The sequence below is a fragment of the Lycorma delicatula genome, chromosome 4 (genome assembly GCF_047948215.1).
Source record: "Lycorma delicatula isolate Av1 chromosome 4, ASM4794821v1, whole genome shotgun sequence".
NCBI classification, from domain to species: Eukaryota; Metazoa; Arthropoda; class Insecta; order Hemiptera; family Fulgoridae; genus Lycorma; species Lycorma delicatula.
This window is the reverse complement of record NC_134458.1, coordinates 92,734,959-92,757,078: the sequence shown is the minus strand read 5'-3', so window position 1 is coordinate 92,757,078 and position 22,120 is coordinate 92,734,959. Positions and strand designations below refer to the sequence as shown.

Genomic DNA, 22,120 nt, shown 5'->3' with positions numbered 1-22,120 from the left:
TGTAAATCAGGTGTATTTGTGGATGAGTGTGAAAAATGTATTATAATTGAATAACTTGTTGACCACTTATATTTCAACTTCAGTTGAGTTATTCAACATTTGTTCTGACCAACTTTATTATAATTACATAATTACTAAACAAAATTTGCTATGAGTAATAGATATTTTTCCAATATAAAAATAATATATACCAATTGATTCATTGTCCAGTTAAAAATAACCATCTGATAGTATTCTTTATCCTTTTACAATTTATGGGAGTATGAAAAAGACAGGAAAAACATCTAACAGATTGCAGTTGTAAAAAAGGGGGTTATATCCAACAGGAATAAGTTACTTTTAATTTTATCAATATAATTGTATTGTTTGTGTCAGTAATAACTACATACTTTACTTAAAAAGTTTATCAAATAGATTTTTTTTTTAATATGCTATTTACATTTTAGCAGAATATGTGTACAACAAACTGCTTAATATTTTTTTGCAAAATATGTAAAAATCTTTTACCAAAGCAAATTACATTACCAAAAAATTACATTTAGAATTGAAAATGAAAACTTTTTTAAATAATGCTACAAACTGATTTTTTTTAATAAATAAAATTAAGATAATTATTATGTCAATCAGATTTTTATTGATCACAAATTCTGGGTTCTTCTTATAAGGATAGAAAGAAGACATATCAGTCTAAAATACAATCATACAGTAGATATAACATTTTATTTTTGTATTTACAAAATAAATTTAAATACACAAAATCTTATTAAAATAATGAAAATTAACAACAAAGAATCTTAATTTTATAATGAAATCAACCAATATGTTGAATATTATAAACTGTCAAGTAAACGTTTACTATATTGTTTTACATCGATCGTAGTCTTCAAAATTTGATGAAATATTTCAAAACTGCTTTAAATTATGCTTATAATTGAAAAATATTTGTTTAAAGATAGCTCTTTACAATGTGCTGTAAAACACACTTATTAATTGATAAAATATTAAAAATTATATCGATGAATAATAAGAATAATTTATCATAAGAAAATATAAAAATATGTTCTAAGTAACACACGAAAATCTTGAAACATATAAAGGAACTCCTGATATGTGAAAGAGAAACAAACGAATATTAAACAGCCAATCACTGATCAAGACTGCACTAGACAACTGAATGAAAAGTGCATATGTGCACTGAGCCTGACTACTGTGCAGTACATTGACTAATTAGTTTCTCATAAGTTTTATTCTGTGTAGATTCTGCACTTAATAAAACCTATAATTTATTTACTGATATACTATTACACTTATTAATGTGCAATATTAACTTACTTTGTTCTGCTATGAAATGATAAGCATCACTTTCAGGCTCACTATCCTCTTCAAATGCTCTTTCGTCTTCAAATAAAGTTTCTTGACTGTCCCAACTTCTGTTATAAGCTTGTGATTCATCAATTTGAGGCCAAAACAGTAACTGCTTTTTTTTCTCAGTCATTACAGTTATCTCTAGATCATTTTAACATATAATTCCTTTAAACAAAAATACAAATGTATAGATTGCAGAAACGTTCATTTCAGTCTGCTATTGTTTAATTAATAAATTTATTTTTTGATGAAATGAGAATGTAAGAGGTTACGTCAAGAGTGGGCTGGCTACTAGCATTTTGCAGGATTTATGGTTTTGATGGATTTAACAAGAAAGAATATCTTGAATGATAGTACTAGTTTACCAGTAACTCATAGTTACTGAGAAAATAAAATACATATTTTAGATAAGAAGAAGCTGTCAGTCTGCAGTAAGCGTGATATTAATCGTTATTCGTGATTCAATCAATAATAAATGTTTTTTAATACTAAAACTGATTCGTCCCGCCAATTTCTTTACTGTTATTTATTACATAAAATTATTTTTGTTGCAATTAAAACTTGAAAAAATAAACATCTTAATTGGGGTAGGAATGAGTTATTTACATGCTTGTTAAAAACCAAGCTATTTACAATATACAAAAGGGCAGTTTGGGAAAACTGCAAGAAAACAAAAAAATAATTAGCATCATTTACAAATCATATTGTCATACTTTAAATTTGGAAAATATTAGATACCTGACATAATTTTTTCTTTCACTTAAAAATTACAAGAAGTGAAGATAGCCCGCCCTTAAAGCATCTTTTTTAAATCTGTTTTTGCATTAAAATCAAAAACTTTTTATAGGCTGTCATAAATTTACGATAAAATTAATAAACTTTTTCTCATATTTTCAAGATACTAGTAATAGTACCAGAACTAGGTTAACTTACTGAGTTTTATTCTATATAGAAGGATAACAAATTGAGATCTAGCTAGACCAGATAAATTTTTATACTACTGGCTCCTCAATTCTCTCACCCCCACCACCACAACTTGTCAAGTTCAAATCAATAACTTATCCTAGCCTGAAAAACCTAAGAGATATAATATAACCAGATGAATATGGTCTTTTCACAAACAAGAGATGCAGGTACCTCCATTAATATGGTTAGAACTTAATAAAGCTGTATTAGATATCCTAAAGCTCCTAGATTATGATACACTTGCTCATGGATATAAAGAACCCAAAGAAAATTAAAAAAATATTGTATTTTTCAAATGTTGATTTATTAAAAAATTGAGTCTTTTTAAAATCATTTATTAAAAATAATAATAATTTTTATGTCTAAATGTTCTCATCTGATACCTATTTTTCTTGAAATATAATGCTTAATTAAGTCCATAAAAAGTTGATATTTCATTTATTTAACATTCAAAATAAATGCATATTTGAATGTTAAAATAGGTACTTTGGCAATATTTCTATACAGAAAATAAATAACAAATTTAATTTATTCATTGGCAAACAAATATACTATAACAGAAAAATGTTTAATTTCTTCAGATATTGAAGTTAACACTCCTTTTTTATCAATAAAGGCTCCTCTGGTTTCTTTATCAAGTAACAACTTGTAAGAAAGCTACAGTTATTAAGAAACCCTTTAAATTGTAAAAATATAAAGCTAGGTTGTAAATTGTAGAAGTGTGTATAGGATGAAATATCACACCACAATTGCAATACTAAGTTGTAAGTCTTCTCATAAATCTTGCATAAGTTAGGTCTAATTTCCAGTCAGATATTCATGAATACAACACGTAGTACAATCATATACAAACGTATGCATACATGCATATAATTTCTAAGTAACTTTATTTTTTAGTAAAACAAATCAGGACACATTAAAGTAGAAAATAAACAACAGCAAAATATATAATACGAGTTTAAGTAATTCTCTTTCTAAACTGTTCATATAAGTTTTAAGAAACTGTTCTGCTTGCTGACAATTAATATTTAATATAACATGATTGCCAGTTTTTACTTTGATTATAATACAGGAATCAATTTACATTTAATGAGGAACTGTGTGACAAAGTAGTAGGTATTGACATTGCCTGGTGAAAAGTGAAAGGTAAACATTAATCAAAAGAAAAGTTATAGGATCTACATTATTTCTCAAAATACTGTTAAATATATAAAATACTACTGTTAAATAATACTAATAAATACTGTTAAAATAATATTAACTCTCTTTCACACGCATGCGCACGCACATAAAGAATATATAAATCTAAAATTACTTACACAACAAAATTGCAAATTAAATATTAAAATTATTAATGATAATAACAATAAGATGTTTGCATAATTTTTACGACAGTTATCTTAATGTGATGACCAATAGGCTTAGTGATAAAAATTAAAGTATTATTTCATTAAAAGAACAGTAAACCTGTAAAAATAATTAACATTAATTACTACCAAAGACATTCATTATTATATAGAATAAAATACTAGTAACTGTGGTAATAGTATAATTAATAGCTTTTCTATGTACAACAATTATCTCTGTTTACTATAAATGTAAGCAATCATTAAGTTAATGTGATAAGTTAGAATAATTGATAGTATATTGAACTGATTAATAGTTTAATAAAATAAATAATGATGTTTAAAATTGTTTAATAAATGTATGGGGATTTATAGTTAAATAAATGCATTAAATAAATAATAAGACAATGTTTATGGGATGAACCTACTGTAGTTTTGAATGTATTTTTGATGTTAAAACATTAAATTTTTACATTTAAATGTTACATATTTTTTTACAGTTTTAAAATTATTATTTTTATTATTATCATTACAACATATTATTATTATTTATTTAACTGCAATAAATTGTAAAATGAATTTGAATAAAGGCAGTCAAAGAAAAGTTTATTTCTAATACTTTAATAAATATCTGATAGTCTGATGCAGCCAATCTTTTACGCTTCCAAACCACTTGGGAGCACACATTTTCGTAAATTATAACCCTCACATTAGTCAAATATTTAAGATTAATTTAGTTGCTCTCATTAAAAATACATTTATCTTAGCTGGAAATAAATAAAGTGATATCAATATTAAGAGATATCTGAAAATAAAATAAAAAATCTGTACCTATATCTTTACATTCAAAACTCAGATTATATTATTATTATTATATATTTATTATTCTACTTATTACATTTCTAAACATGTGTTTTATAACATTATACGTTAATGTAATGATATACTTCTTCTAAATAATTAACTAGATAGAATAGATAGAATAATTAATGAAAGAATAGATTGAGAAATAGATGGTACGCTAGATTAGAACAGTTAGGATTCATACAACGCATAGGAACATGAGAAGTGATATTAACCCTTAAGTTAATTTTAGCGGACTGCCAGAAGAAAAATGAAGTAAGTGTATGAAAAAGCATGCAATGATGCAAAATGAAGTAGAATGTTTAAAATTTCAAAAAAATTGAAATATAGAGAAAAAGAGGCATTATTTATAATTAATAAGTTGAATTACTAAAATAAAATTAAAAAATGAAGAAAGACAAGCTACAATATTGAAAGCAGTGAGACAATGATGTAGAATGTCCCTCTTTTTAATTTAAACAGGCAATAAAATAATTAAAAGAAAAACTTCAGAGAAGATTAACAGTCCACATATAAAACTAAAAATGTTAAGATTTACCAATGATGTTATTTTTGCTGAAAAGGAATGAATGATGTAATGTAATATATGAGATGGATTCATTACCAGGGAGGATTCAATTCGATATTAAAACAAAAACAAAGTTAACAAAATGCGACAGAAGAATGATAATTAGGAGTTAAATATAGGATAATATATTATGAGTATACTAGAATTTTTAGAAATTTATTATTTGGATAGTAAAATAACAAATTATCTTAATCCAATGTCAAGTTTTTTTTTAAAACAACCCTTTTAAAAATAGGTCTAAAAGAATTTCTACATACACTCGCGCACTCACACGTATACATAATTGGTACTCCACAGAGTAATCAAGGGAGATACAGCTTAACCCGATATATATTTTTAATTGACCATTTTCAGAAAAAACTTCCAATTACGCAATTTCAATAAAATAAAGAAACACTTTTGGCAAAGTACCTAGATATATAATTTAATTAAGGCAATAAAATCATTACACCTTAAACTCATATAGTTAGAACTCTTTCTATCATTTAATCACAAAAAGTAGTAAATTTTATATCGTTCATTTAAACAATTAAGTAGATTTAATTAAATTATATATTTAATCTATTCTTACATAAAATAGACATCATTTAAATTTTATTTCAAAATAAGTAATATTATTTAATTAACATTCAAAACATTTTGAATTAATATATTAACAAACATGTTAGTAAGCAAGTATATTTTTAAAAAATTTCCAGAGTAATAATTAAAATAACAAATAAAGGAAATATTACGGAACAAACAAACGTAAGATTAATCGTATCTAATCGAGTACCGGTAAGAATAAATTAATTGTTGACATTTATTCTTGACACTGACCTCACAACGGAACGGCTATATCTGACGCCGGTTTTTCTTTTCTGTACTGGAATCTTGAACCGGTTACTTCAGTATTATGAATATAGGTATAAAAATATTTTTATTTTTAATAATTTTACTTCGCTTTACAAATATTATTCTTTTCTTTTCTAACTTTACGACCGCGACAACACAATTCGTTTACTTTTCAACATCAGGAACTAATAGGCCTAATGTTATGCAACCGCTACCTGTTTAAAATACATTATACATCACTCACATGACCCCTACCTTATACTGCCTGCAAAGCAGTAAACATTTTCTCTTATGCGGACAGAATTACAACACGGTTGTAAAATAATACAATATTTATTTATTACTCTGATCACGAACGAAAAGTTTTAGGAAAAATAAATTTTGGGATACTTCCGAAATATAAAAAAAATTATTACGTAACATTTATATATCTAAATAGAATAAAAATTCACCGATTTTATATCCTGCAAATAGGAATAAGCTGCATATAGATCGAATAGATATCTACTATTTTATTATTATAATTATTATTTATCAAATAAAGGGTTAACGAAAACATTTTAATTTTTGTACAATGTTGAAATTATAATTAATATTTAGTGAACTCTAATTTAAGCGGCCGCTTTTAGTTTTTCGAAAAAGTAGCCGTTTTGCTTCACGGTAGCAATTTAAAAAGGGGTGGATATTCAAAGTTGGCATCGATAAAAAAATAAATAAATTTTCTTTACGTCACATAATAGTAGTTATTAAAATTAAAAAGTTATTCTAAAAAATAAAAGCAAAATACTATATTAATCACATAATAATTTTTTTTTGCAATGTAAAGGCATCGACTTGTAGGTCATTAACCCTCGTCACATTTTTTAAAAGAAAAAAAACACCAATAGGATCGTCAAATGGATCCCCTTCACACAGTCGATCCGCAGTCAAAACATAACACAGGTCTTTATTTTACCGAAGGCTTACTATAAACGGATTAGTAATCCGCTGGCATGAAGTTAAGCAAATATTATTTCTTCATTGCCGTTTTCCAAATCAGCAGGTATATAATTCCTAATCCGTGCGTCTTTCTGAGATTTTTCTACATCGTACACTTCAAGTAGATGCTTAACAGTGAGGGATTTGTCGCATACATTGCACGTTGGCGATTTCTTCGCCGGTAAGCGTACATATGAACTTGTTATTAGTGTGTAACAGAATCTCAGTCTTGTCAACACCATTTGTTCCCGGCGAGTCGGTTTTGCATTGCTCTTCCATTTATAAGGAGTAATTTTTAATGCATTCAATCGGGTGTTTAATTCTCCATTCATCGCTCCAAGTGTTTTTGATAATATCGGTTTGACGACGATTTTTAACATACACCAATCGAACAAGGATTATATCGGTATCTCACAATTCGTCGCCGTTCTGGCGGCTTCATCTGCGAGTTCATTTCCTGAGATACTAGCATGCCCTGGAATCTATTTAAATACACATCGCTGTCTCATTCCGCATACATTGAAGATCATCTTCAATGGTTTTGCTCCTAGCAGAGTTAATGCACTTATTATTATTATTTACAATTTTTGTATTAAACTGTGGTACCTTTCTTTCCGCTTTTATTAAAAACAAAACTAAACTTAAGTTAGTTGATGGTCTATAGGTTAGCAAAAAATAATTTTCAGTAATATTATACGAGTATGGTATACTATTATTACACCTAAATAATATTTACTTTAACTAAGACTTAAAAAAATCCAAACACGAGGGAAAAAAATGCGAGCTTATTTTATAACTTTAATCATTCTAATTAGTTCAAAAAGCTGCATATCAAGTAATGGAAGTGAATCGAGAGGAGAGGACTTGATTTTGGCTAGGGGTCGAGGCGAGAAATTACCATTTAATTTTAAAAAAAAGACAAATATTAATTTTACGAGAGACTTAGTAATAGCTTTACCTCTAATACAAAGAGTATTATTGAAAATACTGAAACTCTTATAATACTACTACCCTTACAAGCAAACGGCTACCGACAGGGTCCGATACACGATGAGATGAAGCGGCAGGAATGCCGGAGTAAACCGATTTATATTATCGGTTAGCGTTTCTGTTGGGTATTACATATTTTTACATAGTTTCCTATGATCTAACTTCGACTTTTATTCGGAAAAAAATAAACGTACAAATAAGCGATTTTATTATTTTACTTGCGATTGACGGTCGGCCAGGATAATTCCGCTATCCTGGAGCTATTTCGCCCAAAATGACGGAAATATCCCTACGTTTCAAAGTATGTATATCGGTCACGAAAAAGAATAACAGATACTGACGATCGGAGTATGCGCGATCTGAAGACAGCCTATGAAGGAACCTAGGTAAATCGGTCAAAAGTGTTACAAAATTTGCGACATACCGAGGTCGACTCTTTAAGAGAGAGTAAAGTCAAATGACGATAGCTAGGAAGCCATACTCATCGGGTTGTTCTAGTGGTGAACGCGTCTTCCCAGATCAGCTGTTTTCGAAGTCGAGAGTTCCAGCGTTCGTGTCCTAGTAAAGGCAGTCACTTTTATACGGATTTGAATACTAGATCGTGGATACCGCTGTTCTTTGGTGGTTGGTTTTCAATTAACCACAAATCTCAGGAATGGTCGAACTGAGACTGTACAAGACTACACTTCATTTGCACTCATACATATCATCCTCTGAAGTAATACCTGAACGGTAATTCCCGACGGCTAAACAGTAAACGAAAAAAATTAGGAAGCTCGTTTTTACATCTGAACCGAAGAAATCAGAAAATATTTATGGAGTCTTTTTAACAGACTTACATCAGCTTGATTTCAACAGGAAATATAAAATTAAAATAGTTTTAATTTAAAATAAGAAGTTAAGACAGGTTTCAAGAATTTATTAAATGAAATAAAAATATCAGTTTATCGATAACAGAATCTTAGGCTACAATATATGGCATTAAAGGATTTAATGTAAATTAAATAGAGTACAGAACCATTTTTTTTTTAATTGTCCAAATATTGTGATGAGAATTCCATTTCAAGCATTAAGAATTTTGTAATCGGGTTTGTCCGATTACAAAATTTTCCAAAATCCGATAAAGTGTTTGGTCCTAAAGGCCAGTTAATAAGATGGGACTATAATAAGTGGAAAGGCAGAGAAAAATATAAGTATCTACAAAGAAATTGGTGCTTATGGAACATAATTAATTCCTTTTGAATTTACATATATTATTTTAATTGTAAATAGGAGGTACCACAAGTGGTTGTATAATTTCTCTGAGAACATATGAGGAATAATTTTTCTGGATTTACATATAAGGAACCTTTCCTGGAATGGCTACAAAATTTACAGAAAAACTGTTAACTATCTGAAGTAGACCCTGTATTATCGATTGTCAATAAAAAACGAAGTTATATTTTTCTACTGGTATAATTATTCAGTGACAAAAACAACATTCATGTTGTCTTACTTCATGGATCGCACAGATTACACCCCCTGATATTTCTTTCTTTGTATTTTCTTCTAGTATATTCTGTATAGAATTATATGACAATTGGACAATGTATTAAAAATTATAAAATAAAAGGGTTATCCACAATCAATATTTACAAAATATCCTTTAGTTTCAGTATGTGTGTCCACTTTAAATATAAACAAGATTTGATTAAAGAAAACTAAAATGAAAATGTGACAGTCAAAAAACATAATGATCATAAAAAATAGTTAAAAAAAAAAGAACAGTTAAACAAAAATGATGAATATAATTTGTGAAAATATTAAAAAATTTTAATGATTTTCGTTCAGATTCCTTGGAGGCTGGGCTTCCAAAGGACTTGCTTGGAGCTAATTATATGATTCAATCAATGAAATTACTGATGTCATCGACACACATATTGTCATCACACACTGTTCATGTCCAATGGATAAATTATCCTGGGATATGAACATCCAATGGATTTATTCTATATTTCAGTGACAAAGGAACTATATAACTGGCTCCAAAGAGATCTTCTGTAAGCACAATTTCCACAGAATTTGAAAGTAGGTTGTTATTTACCTAGGTCGGTATCATTATTATTATTTTTTAATTTTTCATGTTTCATCATAGTGATCAACAGATATCTTTAGAATAAATAGAAAGTGCATTGGTCCAAGTTATTTCATCCATTTTAAAAAACTATTACAATAAATAAGGTGATGAAAATAAGTACAGTATTTACAAAACAGCTTGACAAAGATATGAAGTTGATCGGATTATGAAATAATTGTTTTCAGAATTAGCTCTCATTTCATTCATATCGATATATAAACATATAATAATTAAAGAAAAATAACTTGAGACTTAATATTTTGTTGATATCAACTTTCATTGTATAATTAATTATTCATTTCAACTAGTCATGCTAAAAAAATCCTGTTTGTTATATCTATAAATCAAGCGAAATTTCAATCGATAAAAAAAAATATATCTAAATAAGATGCAAAATAATATATATTAAAAACAAGAATTTATTGAGAAGGGGGTATAACAAAGGATACAATTTTTTCCTGACTGATCAGTACTTTCTAATACTTTCTTTATTCACTGATACATTCCAAAAAATATTTATTCTCAAATGTTTATTTCTAACAATTTTATAACTATACTTATCTATAACAAGATGTATAAAAAATAAATCCCATTGCTGGCACTGTTACTTAACTACATGTGGTTTGTATACAAACGAGTAACCATTTGGTCAAGTAGTGGCTCCAGATTCACAGTCTCTTTTATTTTTCCTGTTTAGCCTCCGGTAACTACCGTTTAGATAATACTTCAGAGGATGAATGAGGATGATATGTATGAGTGTAAATGAAGTGTAGTCTTGTACATTCTCAGTTCGACCAGTCCTAAAATGTGTGGTTAATTTAAACCTAACCACCAAAGAACACTGGTATCCACGATCTAGTATTCAAATCCGTGTAAAAATAACTGGCTTTACTGTGAATTGAACGCTGGAACTCTGGACTTCCAAATCAGCTGATTTGGGAAGACATGTTCACCACTAGACCAACCCGGTGGGTTCCAGATTCGCAGTCTGTACTAGAGTATTGAACTTAGAGGTAATAACGTTTTTACTACACTGCCCCTCTTAAGTTCATAATTGAACAGCACTGATACTAATGCTAAGGTAATTTTTCTGCTATTCTCACAAAGTATAAAAAACTGAAGGCAATTAAAGAATTCTTAAAATTATGTATGAAATAAATGAATCTATTTCAGCTCATGAGAACACCACATTCATCAGTGTTTGGAGGGTCATGAATCCAAAATTATATTTCTTAAAAACTGAAGAATTTACTTCATTAATATATACAAAAATTGCCCATCAGTTGGTGAAGGGGGTACATGCTCTTCTGCTATCTTGAGGAGCAAATTTTACATACAGATTTTTATAGTTCATCTTCTACAAATTTATTTTTAGTAGATCTCTCCTTCTTCCTATTAGGCTTGCAAAGCTAGTTCAGGCTCTAGATCCTAGTTTATTATGGATAGTTAGGGATTAGAATAAACTCATTAGATGATATATTAACCAGACAATAAGAAATTCCTTTAGATAGATAATTGTTTATTTTAATTTATTAAATTCAAATTATTTTAGCTAATCTTATGTTGTCTACAAATGTGAAGAATATAATTAAGCTTGTTAAAATTAACAAGACAAGTTTTATTGAAATATCAACCATTACTGATATTAATTTCTAATAAATGGCAACAGAATGCAGTGAAATTGTATCTAGGGCTGTTAAAATTTATTAACCTAGGCACGAGTTTAGTGACAGCTTTTACTGTTAGTTTGTAATCCCTATTTGAAACTGTTTAAATTCAAGAATACTACTTCCTATAATGTTTTAGGGATTATATAAATCTTATTTTTTAATCCTTCTAATATTTAAAATCTAAATACGTAGAACTAAAATACAAAAACACTCAGTTTTAAGAAATAATTCTCCCTTGGTAAATTTTATTAAAATTTATAACTTAGGAAGTTTTAAATAGTAATGATGAGAGCCACATTTTTCATAATTACTCAAAAAATTAAGGTAAATAATCAAAAAAATTGTCAAAAAATTATCTCACAGATGCAAATCAGAAATCTAGCAATACTAACAACATTGAAACCAGATGGATTCGCAAAAGAAAAACGCATTTAATAAAAAAGAATATTATGAAGTTTGCAAACACACAATGATGTAACATTTTTAAAACGGTATACTAAATAAACAAACACAATTCAGATTCCACTAATCTTTCAACTTCATTCTAACTATATGTCTCCTAACTCAAAAAACTGCCAGCAGTAACACTAACTGGTGCCAGGGCTAGAATAGTAGCAACAATGAAGGTGATAACAAAAGCAACTGAATATGATCTAAAGTGAGTTTTGAAAATGTTTTTCAAAACATTATTTTCAGATAAATTTGGTTGAGTTTGCCGTTAATTAACTGGGAGGTTTTTTAATTAATAAATGGGATTGAGTTAGTTTGGATTATTCCAGTATTCATATTATAAATTAATTTATTTGTGTGTGTGTGTGTGTTTGGCTAATTTGATGATTATTTAAAAACCAAGAATATATGATAGTTAACTACATAAGGTAGTATAATTATACAAAGATAACTATAACCATAGAAAGTATAACTATATCAGGTGGTGCAATAACTACGTAGGTAGTAAATTAATAAATATAAGTTAGTTAACTACATCTTTACATAATCTGATAGTTATACAACACTCTAACATTTTAGGAAGTAGCATCCTGAAAATTGAATGGTATAAAGCAAAGAAAAAATGGCAGTGCCTGAATCAGTCCTCATCAAATAAATCAGCTCTTTATAGGTCATCAAAATCAAACAATGTTGAGTGCAGTTTTAGTGAATGCCATTGGTGTTTATGAACAGTATTCGATACTGTTTGAAATAAAAAAACAAAGAAGAAAATAAAATTATAGATGGTTGCATGTATTTCTATAAAATATATAGCTGTTTTTCTGTTTGATATGACAAGAAAATAATAAAATATACATCAAAGAAAAACAGTAGAAAATTAAGTTTAGAGACTGTATTAATAAATTTGTGATCAGATAAAATAAACTTATGAAGGATTTATATTCCTTCCACCGATCTGATCTATTCATGAAAAAGGCAGTAATTTTGAAATAAAATTTGTAATTCAATTACTGAACAAAGCCTAGATCCAGCTCTAGAAAGGATATTTAACCAAGATTTAATTGTATAACAGCTACTTTCTTTCAACCTCAGAAGCTACCTTTTGAAAATAACCTACTCATACAGCTAGCTGATCATCTAGCCAAGTCTATCACATGATCACCTATTATTTAAATCACTAAGTGAATAATTTTAATATGACTGTACTTTTAATGATAAACAGAAGAATAATTAAGAAAAATCTCAAAGAAGAAATACTTAAATTGTATAAATTAATGCTTAAGAAATACCTTTAATAAATAAATGCTTAGAAAATCTAAAGAAATACTTAAATTTGTTTAATATTTGAGCTTCTAAGACAATACTTATGTTGACACAGAATTGAAAACACATTCTTGGATCACAAACCTTGTTCAACAGACATAAAACAGTTATTAAACTGTCTAATCCACTTATTAATTAGCATACAAATTATAAAAATTTACCTTACACTGAGCGGCTTTTAGTTTTAAATCAATTCACTTCAGAGACTGAAATACAATCTCTGATTTAAAATGAAAGTTTGCTCAGACTTGGTTTAATTTTTTATAACTTTTACCTTAAAGGGTACCAAAACTGAATTACAAAATGTTTTATAATAAAATGCATTTTTGGAAATAGAAACATAGACATTTTATAAATAAATTCTTTGCATAGTATATTCAGAACGGTTTAGATTTTAAATGTAAATCGCCATAAAGCCTTCCTGCTCCACAATAGAAGCAGTGACAAATGCTTCTATTTGTCACTGCTGACAAATGCTGCTGTAAAAGCATATTTCTATTCTTTTAAATGTAGTAGATGTAGCTAATGCAGCGGTTGACCAATTCCCATGGTAACTATCTTGGAAAACAGCTGCTGATTCACCTAAACATTAGTAGTATAGTATCTTGCCCAGAACAATTCATAGCACAGTTTAACCAAAATCCAGTTAACAATAATAAGTATTAAGAATACACTATTTTAGGTTGACCAAAAAACTGACTGTCATCGAATTGTAGCGATTTCAACCTCGAGTTGAAATATAACCTTAAATTATTGAATCCGGAAAATTAACAAGTGTTCCAAAAATTTTTATAAAACGATGATAAAATATAAGAATCGCTGATTTTTTAGTGGATTAAGATTATTATTTAATGAACTTACAAATATTTTTTATTTGTTTGAGTAAATAAATGCATAAAAGATTAAATTATTTTCTGACATAACTTAATCTTTAAACGTGTTTAACAATAGTTAAATCTTAATTAATTTACAGTTTTCATTTAAAAAATTTTTCAGAATAGTCATAGATTAGCTTAAAAAAAAGTTAAAAGATACGTACATGAATATAAAAATTATTAGATAATATATCTTGTGAGCTCGTGATATGTTATACGCGAAGTACATTTCAAATCTATGCAACAATTCTTACAAGAACAGTTTTTTCGAACTGTCAGATTCTAAAATAACCAAAATTATTCGTTATATAATACTATTTTTATGACAAAACGAAATACATTTAAAAAATTAAAGAATATTCCTCTATTCTTACGGCAAAATCTTTTCAGTTGTACATAGTTATCTTTAGTAGTGATAAGGATTGTTTTTGCTGTTACATTATGCCTTCGAGTGAAGTTAATGCTGGCGGTTTTTTTGAGTAAGACAACTGGTCACACTTATTTAGGATGTTGTCAAACAGTGCAATTTATTTGTGTCTGTTAATTAAATAAATCAGTATCGTGTGTTTGTGTATTTCATAAATATCAATTAGTAATATTCCTTTCCGTTAAGAATGTTTATTTATGTCAAACTGTTTGTATGAATGTAGAATATATGTATGTTTTTAATACTATTATGCATATTTATTTTATGAGAGATTGGCGAATGACAAACTATATATTACTGTAAGTAATCTTATGTTTGTTGTATTTTTATACGAATTACGACCTGTTTGCCTCAAGTAAAACTTGGTAAGCCAGTATATTTCAGTTAGCGTATACTTCTGAGGCATTGTGTCTCTAATAAAAGTTTTATTCTTTTTTAATTTGGTTTGATATGTCGTAAAAATAATAATTTTGTACAGTTATCATTACCGAATATCACGGATAACAAAATTTTTAATTAAATGGACTCAAACGATTAATACTTCTATTTTAAAGAAGAGTTTATTTTCATCACAAGTTCTGTTTATATCAAAAGATGGAGATAGAAATTTCATATGATTATTATTTAACAAAAGAAAAATTTTAATTTTATTTGTAAAAAAAAAATTGTAATCGTTAATTGTTTTTAATATTAATAATAGTTTATTATTAGTTTTTAATTTTTAACTTTATTATTATTATTATTATTGGTTTATTATGACTATTATTTTACTATTACCAGATTTTTAAAGTTCGAAAAATGTTACATAACAGTTCATAAGTTACCTCCAGTAAATTTAGCAACGCTAAACCACAGATAGCATCCAAAAATTGTTTACATTAATAAAAAAATTGCCGGTAACAATTATCAATAAACATAGAAAAATAATTAAAATACTTTTTATTACAATTATTCAGTAATAATAATAATAATAATAATAGTGATATCGATAATTAATCAATAACTTACTAATGATAAATTATACTATTCTTTTACAGCTTAAACGCTTTACGAATGCACAGATACAGAAGAAGATTATAGTTAATTATTTTTGGTAATTGTTTAAGCAGATTATTATTTAACTAAATAATGTTTAAACAGCTTACCTTTAGATGGCAATGCAACAAAACTGATACTGATCTGCGACAAATACACATCAGTAAGGTTATAATACTGTGGCGAAGGGACTAAACGAAGCCAAACAGGTTTGTTTCATAACAGGAGGCAGGGCAGAATGTACGATTATATAACAGCTACTTCCACCTATAAGCACATACACATATGATCAGTCGTTATTTATTTTAAAAATAACCTTCATTGACAAGAAAATTACTTATTAACATAATTAAAAAAATTGATCGTAGATTGTACACGTTTATTCCTGGTTTTTTTTTTTAATTTGAATTACGTAATTAACAAGTTTACAGTAGTAGAATGTCGCAAAAATAAGTAAATGTTTTAATAATTAATGTAGGGAAATATTTAACACCAAAAACGATCATTTATTCAGTTTATTTCTCTCATACGTTTTTTTCGTTATTGATATTTGATACGTGTAGAATCATCATCAAAATGCTATCAAAAGTAGTATTTGACGACTCCAAATTCTTAAAAGTTTGTTCTTGATATCTTTATTACCTGTAATCGGAGGAGAAATATACCCATTGTTCGAGATAATTCCAGGAGTATCAAAATCAACCGTTCCCGTACCTAGCGTATTGGTCATAACGGTAAATGAATAAATATCCTATTCTGATCAGTACATTATATAGATTACTTTAAAAATTGTTAGATGTGCTACTCCAAGCAAAAAAGGAATTTCCCCGGCATTTGCCTGGGTGATCAAAGGAAACCGAAATAAACTGTCCTGCGGAACGGAACGTAAGGAAAGCGGGAGATTTATTTATCTCCCTACTTATCGCAGAGCCTGGACGATAGTCCCTTGCTGCTGTGTCATTATTATTATCGGACGGGTAATTATTTAATTGGAAGTTATATTTTTAATTTATTTATTTAGGAAGGATTTGTGTACTGGGTTTTGATCCTTTAGACCAGATTAAAACAAAAATTTACTCGGACTGACCTTAGGAGAGACTAGCCGCATATGTGCTGAAAAGCGACGGTAATGTTTGATTGATGGATGATTTGAACTTATCCCAGTACAATTACTGTGACCAAGAAGAGGAAAATCGAATCTTAATCTTGTTCTTTCAAATATAGATATTTCGATCTTGAAGATGTTAGCTGTTGATGGTCCACGTGATCCGCTGGTGGTTGTTATACTATTTTAAGAAGTAGTAACTGACAATGCAAGAAAAATGTTGGATTATAAGAGAGGAGACTATTATGGGTTATATCAAACTGAAACACTGGGCTCAGGTTTATAATGCTATTGCTGTAAATCAGGCTGCAGACATTTTTTTTATTATTGCTTGGTAATGCTTTAGAGATGCATATTCCCAGGAGAAAGGTTCCAAAAGATAAACACCCTTCCTGTTTCTCTATAGGACTGATTAAATGCTTCAAGAAGAAGAAGAAACTACATATAAAGTACAAGAGAAGAGGTAGGAAAAATGATTATGCGATCTTCGCGGAGTTGAGGGAAAAAGTTAAGAAGTTGCTAAATACTGATCTTCAGAGGCGTACTGATAAAGTAGAAAATTAAGTTTGTATGAAAACTAATCTAATATTTTCAAGTATGTCAACTCCTTTTTGAAAGAAGCGAAATGTGCTCGACCGATAAGAAAAAACTATGGAATAATAACCGACAAGAAGGAAATAAGTAATGAATTTGAAAGATCTTTTGAGTCTGTTTACCAAGCTGAGACACTGGATACTATTCCTGAAGGTGAAAGAATGCAATGGGGTATTGAGATACTGAAAGTCAATGTGAAGGATGTGATTAAGGCAACTGGTGACTTGAGACCTCTTGCAGCCGCGAATTATGATAATATTCCGTCTTATATAATAAAATTAAAGGTTTATGTGAGCTTATAGCACCTGTTCTTACTCATATTTTATAATATGATTCGGAACGGAACGGAAGGATAGCGGGAGTTTGTTTTCTCCCTACTAACTGCAGAACCTGGACAAGTGTCCCTTGCTGCTGTGTCTTTCTACTTTATCTGGCGGGTTATCATCTCCTTTGTGACGGTTATAGATTTTATTTTATTTATGGACGGATTTGGTATTTGCGTTCCGGTCTTTTAGACAAATGAGAAATAATTTACTGGGGCTGAAATGGGGAGACTAAGCTTGTATGTGCTTTATATTTCCGGCAATATTCCCCTTCAGTCCGTCCTCTGAAGTCCTTTCGGTCTAACAGGAATTTGTCTTCGTGGGGGCCCTAGTTTTTGGAGGAAGCTTTTAGATACACGTGTGTCCGTGAAGGGGTTTGGTGGGATCGCGTGGACACCGTCATTGTGCTGGTTCACCTGAAACAGACATAAAAAGGAAGCATGTTCTGTACTGCAAGAAAAATACAAAAGACCTCGTTCAGGACAGTATGACAAACCTCTCATGTTTCAACCTATCTACTCATTAAATTTTTATAAAATTTTAATTTTTGTTTTTTATTTTTATGAAGCGCGGCAAAATCGCTTTTAACGTTCCCGTTCGCGCGCGCGCAAAAAACCCCTAATAATGTTGAAAAACATTAATTAGAATAGTATGGACTTAGATTCAGATGTTTTCAATAAAATTAGAAAGTTAACAATTTATTTCATTTATCATTTTGAATAATTAAGTGGTCAACTAGTAGTTAACAGTGGTCAGGTAATCTATGTTTAAGTTAGTAATAGTGACTATTAAATTAGGTTGAGATCAACAAAATACCAAGCCAATGGATTTGGTATAAAAGTTTAAAAGATATTTTATTCATTTTGTTTACTTAACTGAAGACTTTCGCTAACTTCACCGTAGACAATGAAAAGGGTCCGGCCAGGTAGCAGCGTCTTATCTATTTCCTGTTGAGGACACCTTCGGAGCATAATACCACAAAACCACGTATTTAATTATTGTTAAGCACACGTTAAGACATTAGATTTTAATGAGGTTGATTAAATTAATATTGGTTCATGTTTTTATTTTACATGCGATTTGAATAAAATATAACCCAACTAAATATTTAATTATTTGTTAAGCACTAGTAAGGGTGTTATATTGGAGTAAATAAAATTGATTTAATTTTGATTAAAAAAAAAACCAACAGTATGTCTATACATTTATGAATTGTAACAACTTTACCCTGAATATGAGATTTTACGCGCATATCTCTTTTTTAATGACCTCGCAATAAAGGCCCGTATTCATTTGTGGGAGTTCCCTGTTGGCTCACCCGATGTAGAGGCTCCTGGCCTGGTTCATCATACACAAACCCTCGTCCCGCCTTTTCACGGTGGTTCATCTAACACGGTATGAGGCTTTTTCCTCACACCTTGTGGTGTAGGGTCCTCTCGGCAGAAGTCCCTGAGATGGCTGTGCTCGGATAAGGCCGCTCTCCCGAACAGTCCGCGCGCCTGTGCTACGTCCACTTCTGACACGGTTTTTATATCCGCGTCGTAGCGAAGTGTGGCGTTTCTGACAAACCCACGGCGCTCCGAAAATCGTCCGCAGCGCCACGTTTTGGATGGCCTTCAGCTTTTTCTGGAACGTAGAGCAGAACAGAGTCCCCATGCCGGGTAGGTGTATGTCAGAATTGTCAAGACGTAGAGTCTGTATATAAGTATCTTAGTCGCCAGCGGAATGGGGCTGGCTCGATTAAGCACTGGGTATAGGGAAGCCCTGGCGGCCTTTGCCCTCTGCGTAACATATTTTACATGTTCCCCTAAGGTAAGCCGTTTATCCAGGACTACTCCCAGATATTTAACTTTTGTCTCAAAGGGTATTTTTCCCTTGAGATTACCAGCTGTCTAGCCGGAGCGCGTCGCTTGCATGTGAGTAGTACGGCCATTGACTTTTCCCCATTGACCCACTTATCAAGCCACGGCTCCACTAAATCCAGTTGCGTTGGAGTCTCTCGACCGCGTAATCCATATTTCAGGATGTGTAGTAATATGCCGTATCATCGGCGTATAAAGCGGTGTTGACGCCTTCCGAAAACGGCATATCGTTTTTATATGCAGTGTACAGAATCGGCGAAAGGACTGCCTCCTGGGGAACTCCGGCGGTTATCGCCCTGGTAGTTGATAAGGATCCCCCAACACGTACTGTGAAATGTCTTCCCAGTAGGTAATACCTTATTAGCTTGACGTGGCGGCCAGGGTCCATCGTGTGAGCGAGTTTATATAGTAGGCCGTCATGCCAAACTTTATTGAAGGCTTTAGCCACATCGAAGAAAACGGCCGCGGTCACCGCTTTCCAATTCAAGCCTCCGACAAGGCTACCCACCAGTCGAACTAGTTGGAGGGTCGTCGAGTGGCCTTCTCTGAATCCGAACTGCTCAGACCGAACCTCCGGTCCCAGACATCGCCGAAGTCGCTCGAGGAAAATTCTTTCGAAGAACATTGACGATGTCGGTAGTAAGGAGATCGGCCTGTAGTTCCAGGGAGAATATAGCCTTTTCCCCGGTTTGGGCAGGCATACCACCGCCGTTTTTCAGCATTTTGGAAAATACTCTACATACAAAATGGACGTGAAAAGGGTGGTCATGGTTGTTATGAGAGCGAGGGGAACGTTCTGGTATGCTCAGGCCTTGTCCCGTCCACCCCTGGGGACATATCGGGGCTTGTGACTTTGATAGCCGCAGTCACTTCTGCTTCAGTGATGCGGTCTATTTCGCGGGGGGCATGCTCTACCTGAGCGAAGTAGTTAGCGAAGAAAGAGTCCATCTCGGTTGCATGGTCGTTGTTCGGGCCGGCGGGGTTTGGAGTGAACTGTTCCTCCAGTATGTCCGCGAAGACCTCCGCCCGTTCCGACTCGGAATAAGCCAAGAAACCTCGTCGTCCCAGCACCGGGTGGCGAGGCTTCTTGCCTTCACGTAGCCGTTTATTCAACCTGAACACTAAAGAGATGTGGTCCGATAGCGAGACGAGATAATCTGTCCAAGATTTTTCACAATGTTTTGTCAGCAACACTTTCATCTTGTCCCTTTATCTGTAAAATGCCCGCTTGTCGTCGGGGAACAGGGTGAGGCGATATCTCCTCCTCAGCCGACGCTTTTCCAAGATTGCCTCCGAGATGTGAGGTGGGAGATCGTTACGGAAGGGCCGTACGGCCTTCTCTGTAGTGCTGTAAGACAGAGCCTCGTTTATGGACGACGTGACGCGATCGACCGTGTCGTCGATGTCCAACGGGGTGGTCAGAAGTTCTGAATCTACCGGCCTAAAATCCCGTTGGAGAGCTTAATGGAACTTTCTCCAGTTCACTGACCTTCAGGGAATTGGTGGTGGGTTTCGTCCAGCCCGTGCTAGGCCCAACTCCAGTAAGACCGGAGAATGGTCGAACTGAGGTCCTCGATCGTTTCTATTGCGAACGGCGTTTGTACCGCCCTCAGAATCGTGTTGTGGAGCACGTCAGGTCTCGACCGACCATTTGCACTCACGAAGGTGGGCACTTCAGGGCCTGTGACGCCTGCGGGTCCTCGCTTCTTCGCATAACAACCTGCCATTAGCATTTATTACGTGGCTATTCTAAGACGTGTGCTTCGAATTGAGATCACCCATGAGTATGAAGGGGCCATCCCAATTTTTCAGCACGGCATCTAGGTCAGCGCCGAATGCAGCAGAGTTCGGCCTGTTATATGCCGAGACCAGTCTGTATACTGCGCCTAGTTGTTGCATATGTATGTAGGTCTGTTCCATGACATCGGTGTGGACCTCGACCTGCATATTCGTGATTCGTCTGTGAACTAAAGTAGCGATTCCCCCACGGCTTCGGCGTGGCACTTCCCTGTCGGTTCTGTAGGTGAAATAGTTCCGAAGGGTAAGTGGCTTGAGGTGCGTTTCTGCTAACAGCATCATATCAATTTGTAGGTCATCGACCAGACGGCATAGTTCCGCCGTCTTGTCTGCTACGGAATGCGCATTCCACTGCAGCAGTTGCAAAGTTTGCCTAGCCATATCAGGTGAGTAAGGTCATGAGGCATTTAATCAAGGACTGGAGTAGGTCCCTAATTGGTTTCGCCTGTAACAGGCAAGGCAATACAGCCAAAATTTCGGGTAGGTCGTCCTTTATTGACATCCTCGCCAGAAAATCGTTCGCGGCGTTCTCCTTCGAGGATGCGGCTTACGGCTTTTCCCCATCGGGGCGGCTGGGTGTTTTTGACGCCACCTTTGGTGGGCGCCGAGCCTCGGGAGCTCTTACGGGTTTT

At 31.8% G+C, this 22,120-nt stretch overlaps 1 protein-coding gene across 3 annotated transcripts in view; it reads right to left on the bottom strand.

The window, feature by feature from the left end:
• The window catches only part of LOC142323650 (ras-related protein Rab-7L1-like), a 41,917-nt gene extending 25,846 nt beyond the window's left edge, over window positions 1-16,071 (bottom strand). For 2 of the 3 annotated variants that reach the window (XR_012756147.1, XM_075363666.1), the window contains exons 1-2: window positions 15,918-16,071; window positions 1,333-1,530 (exon numbers count right to left, since the gene is read on the bottom strand). Coding sequence is in view for 2 of the 3 variants with exons in the window: in XM_075363666.1 (XP_075219781.1) it covers window positions 1,333-1,495 (163 nt within the window). In the remaining variant the exon portion in view is untranslated. Of the gene's footprint in view, window positions 1-1,332; window positions 1,531-3,650; window positions 3,799-15,917 lie in introns of all 3 variants that reach the window. The other variant, XM_075363667.1, reaches the window with a different exon arrangement.
• Window positions 16,072-22,120: the final 6,049 nt, after the last annotated feature.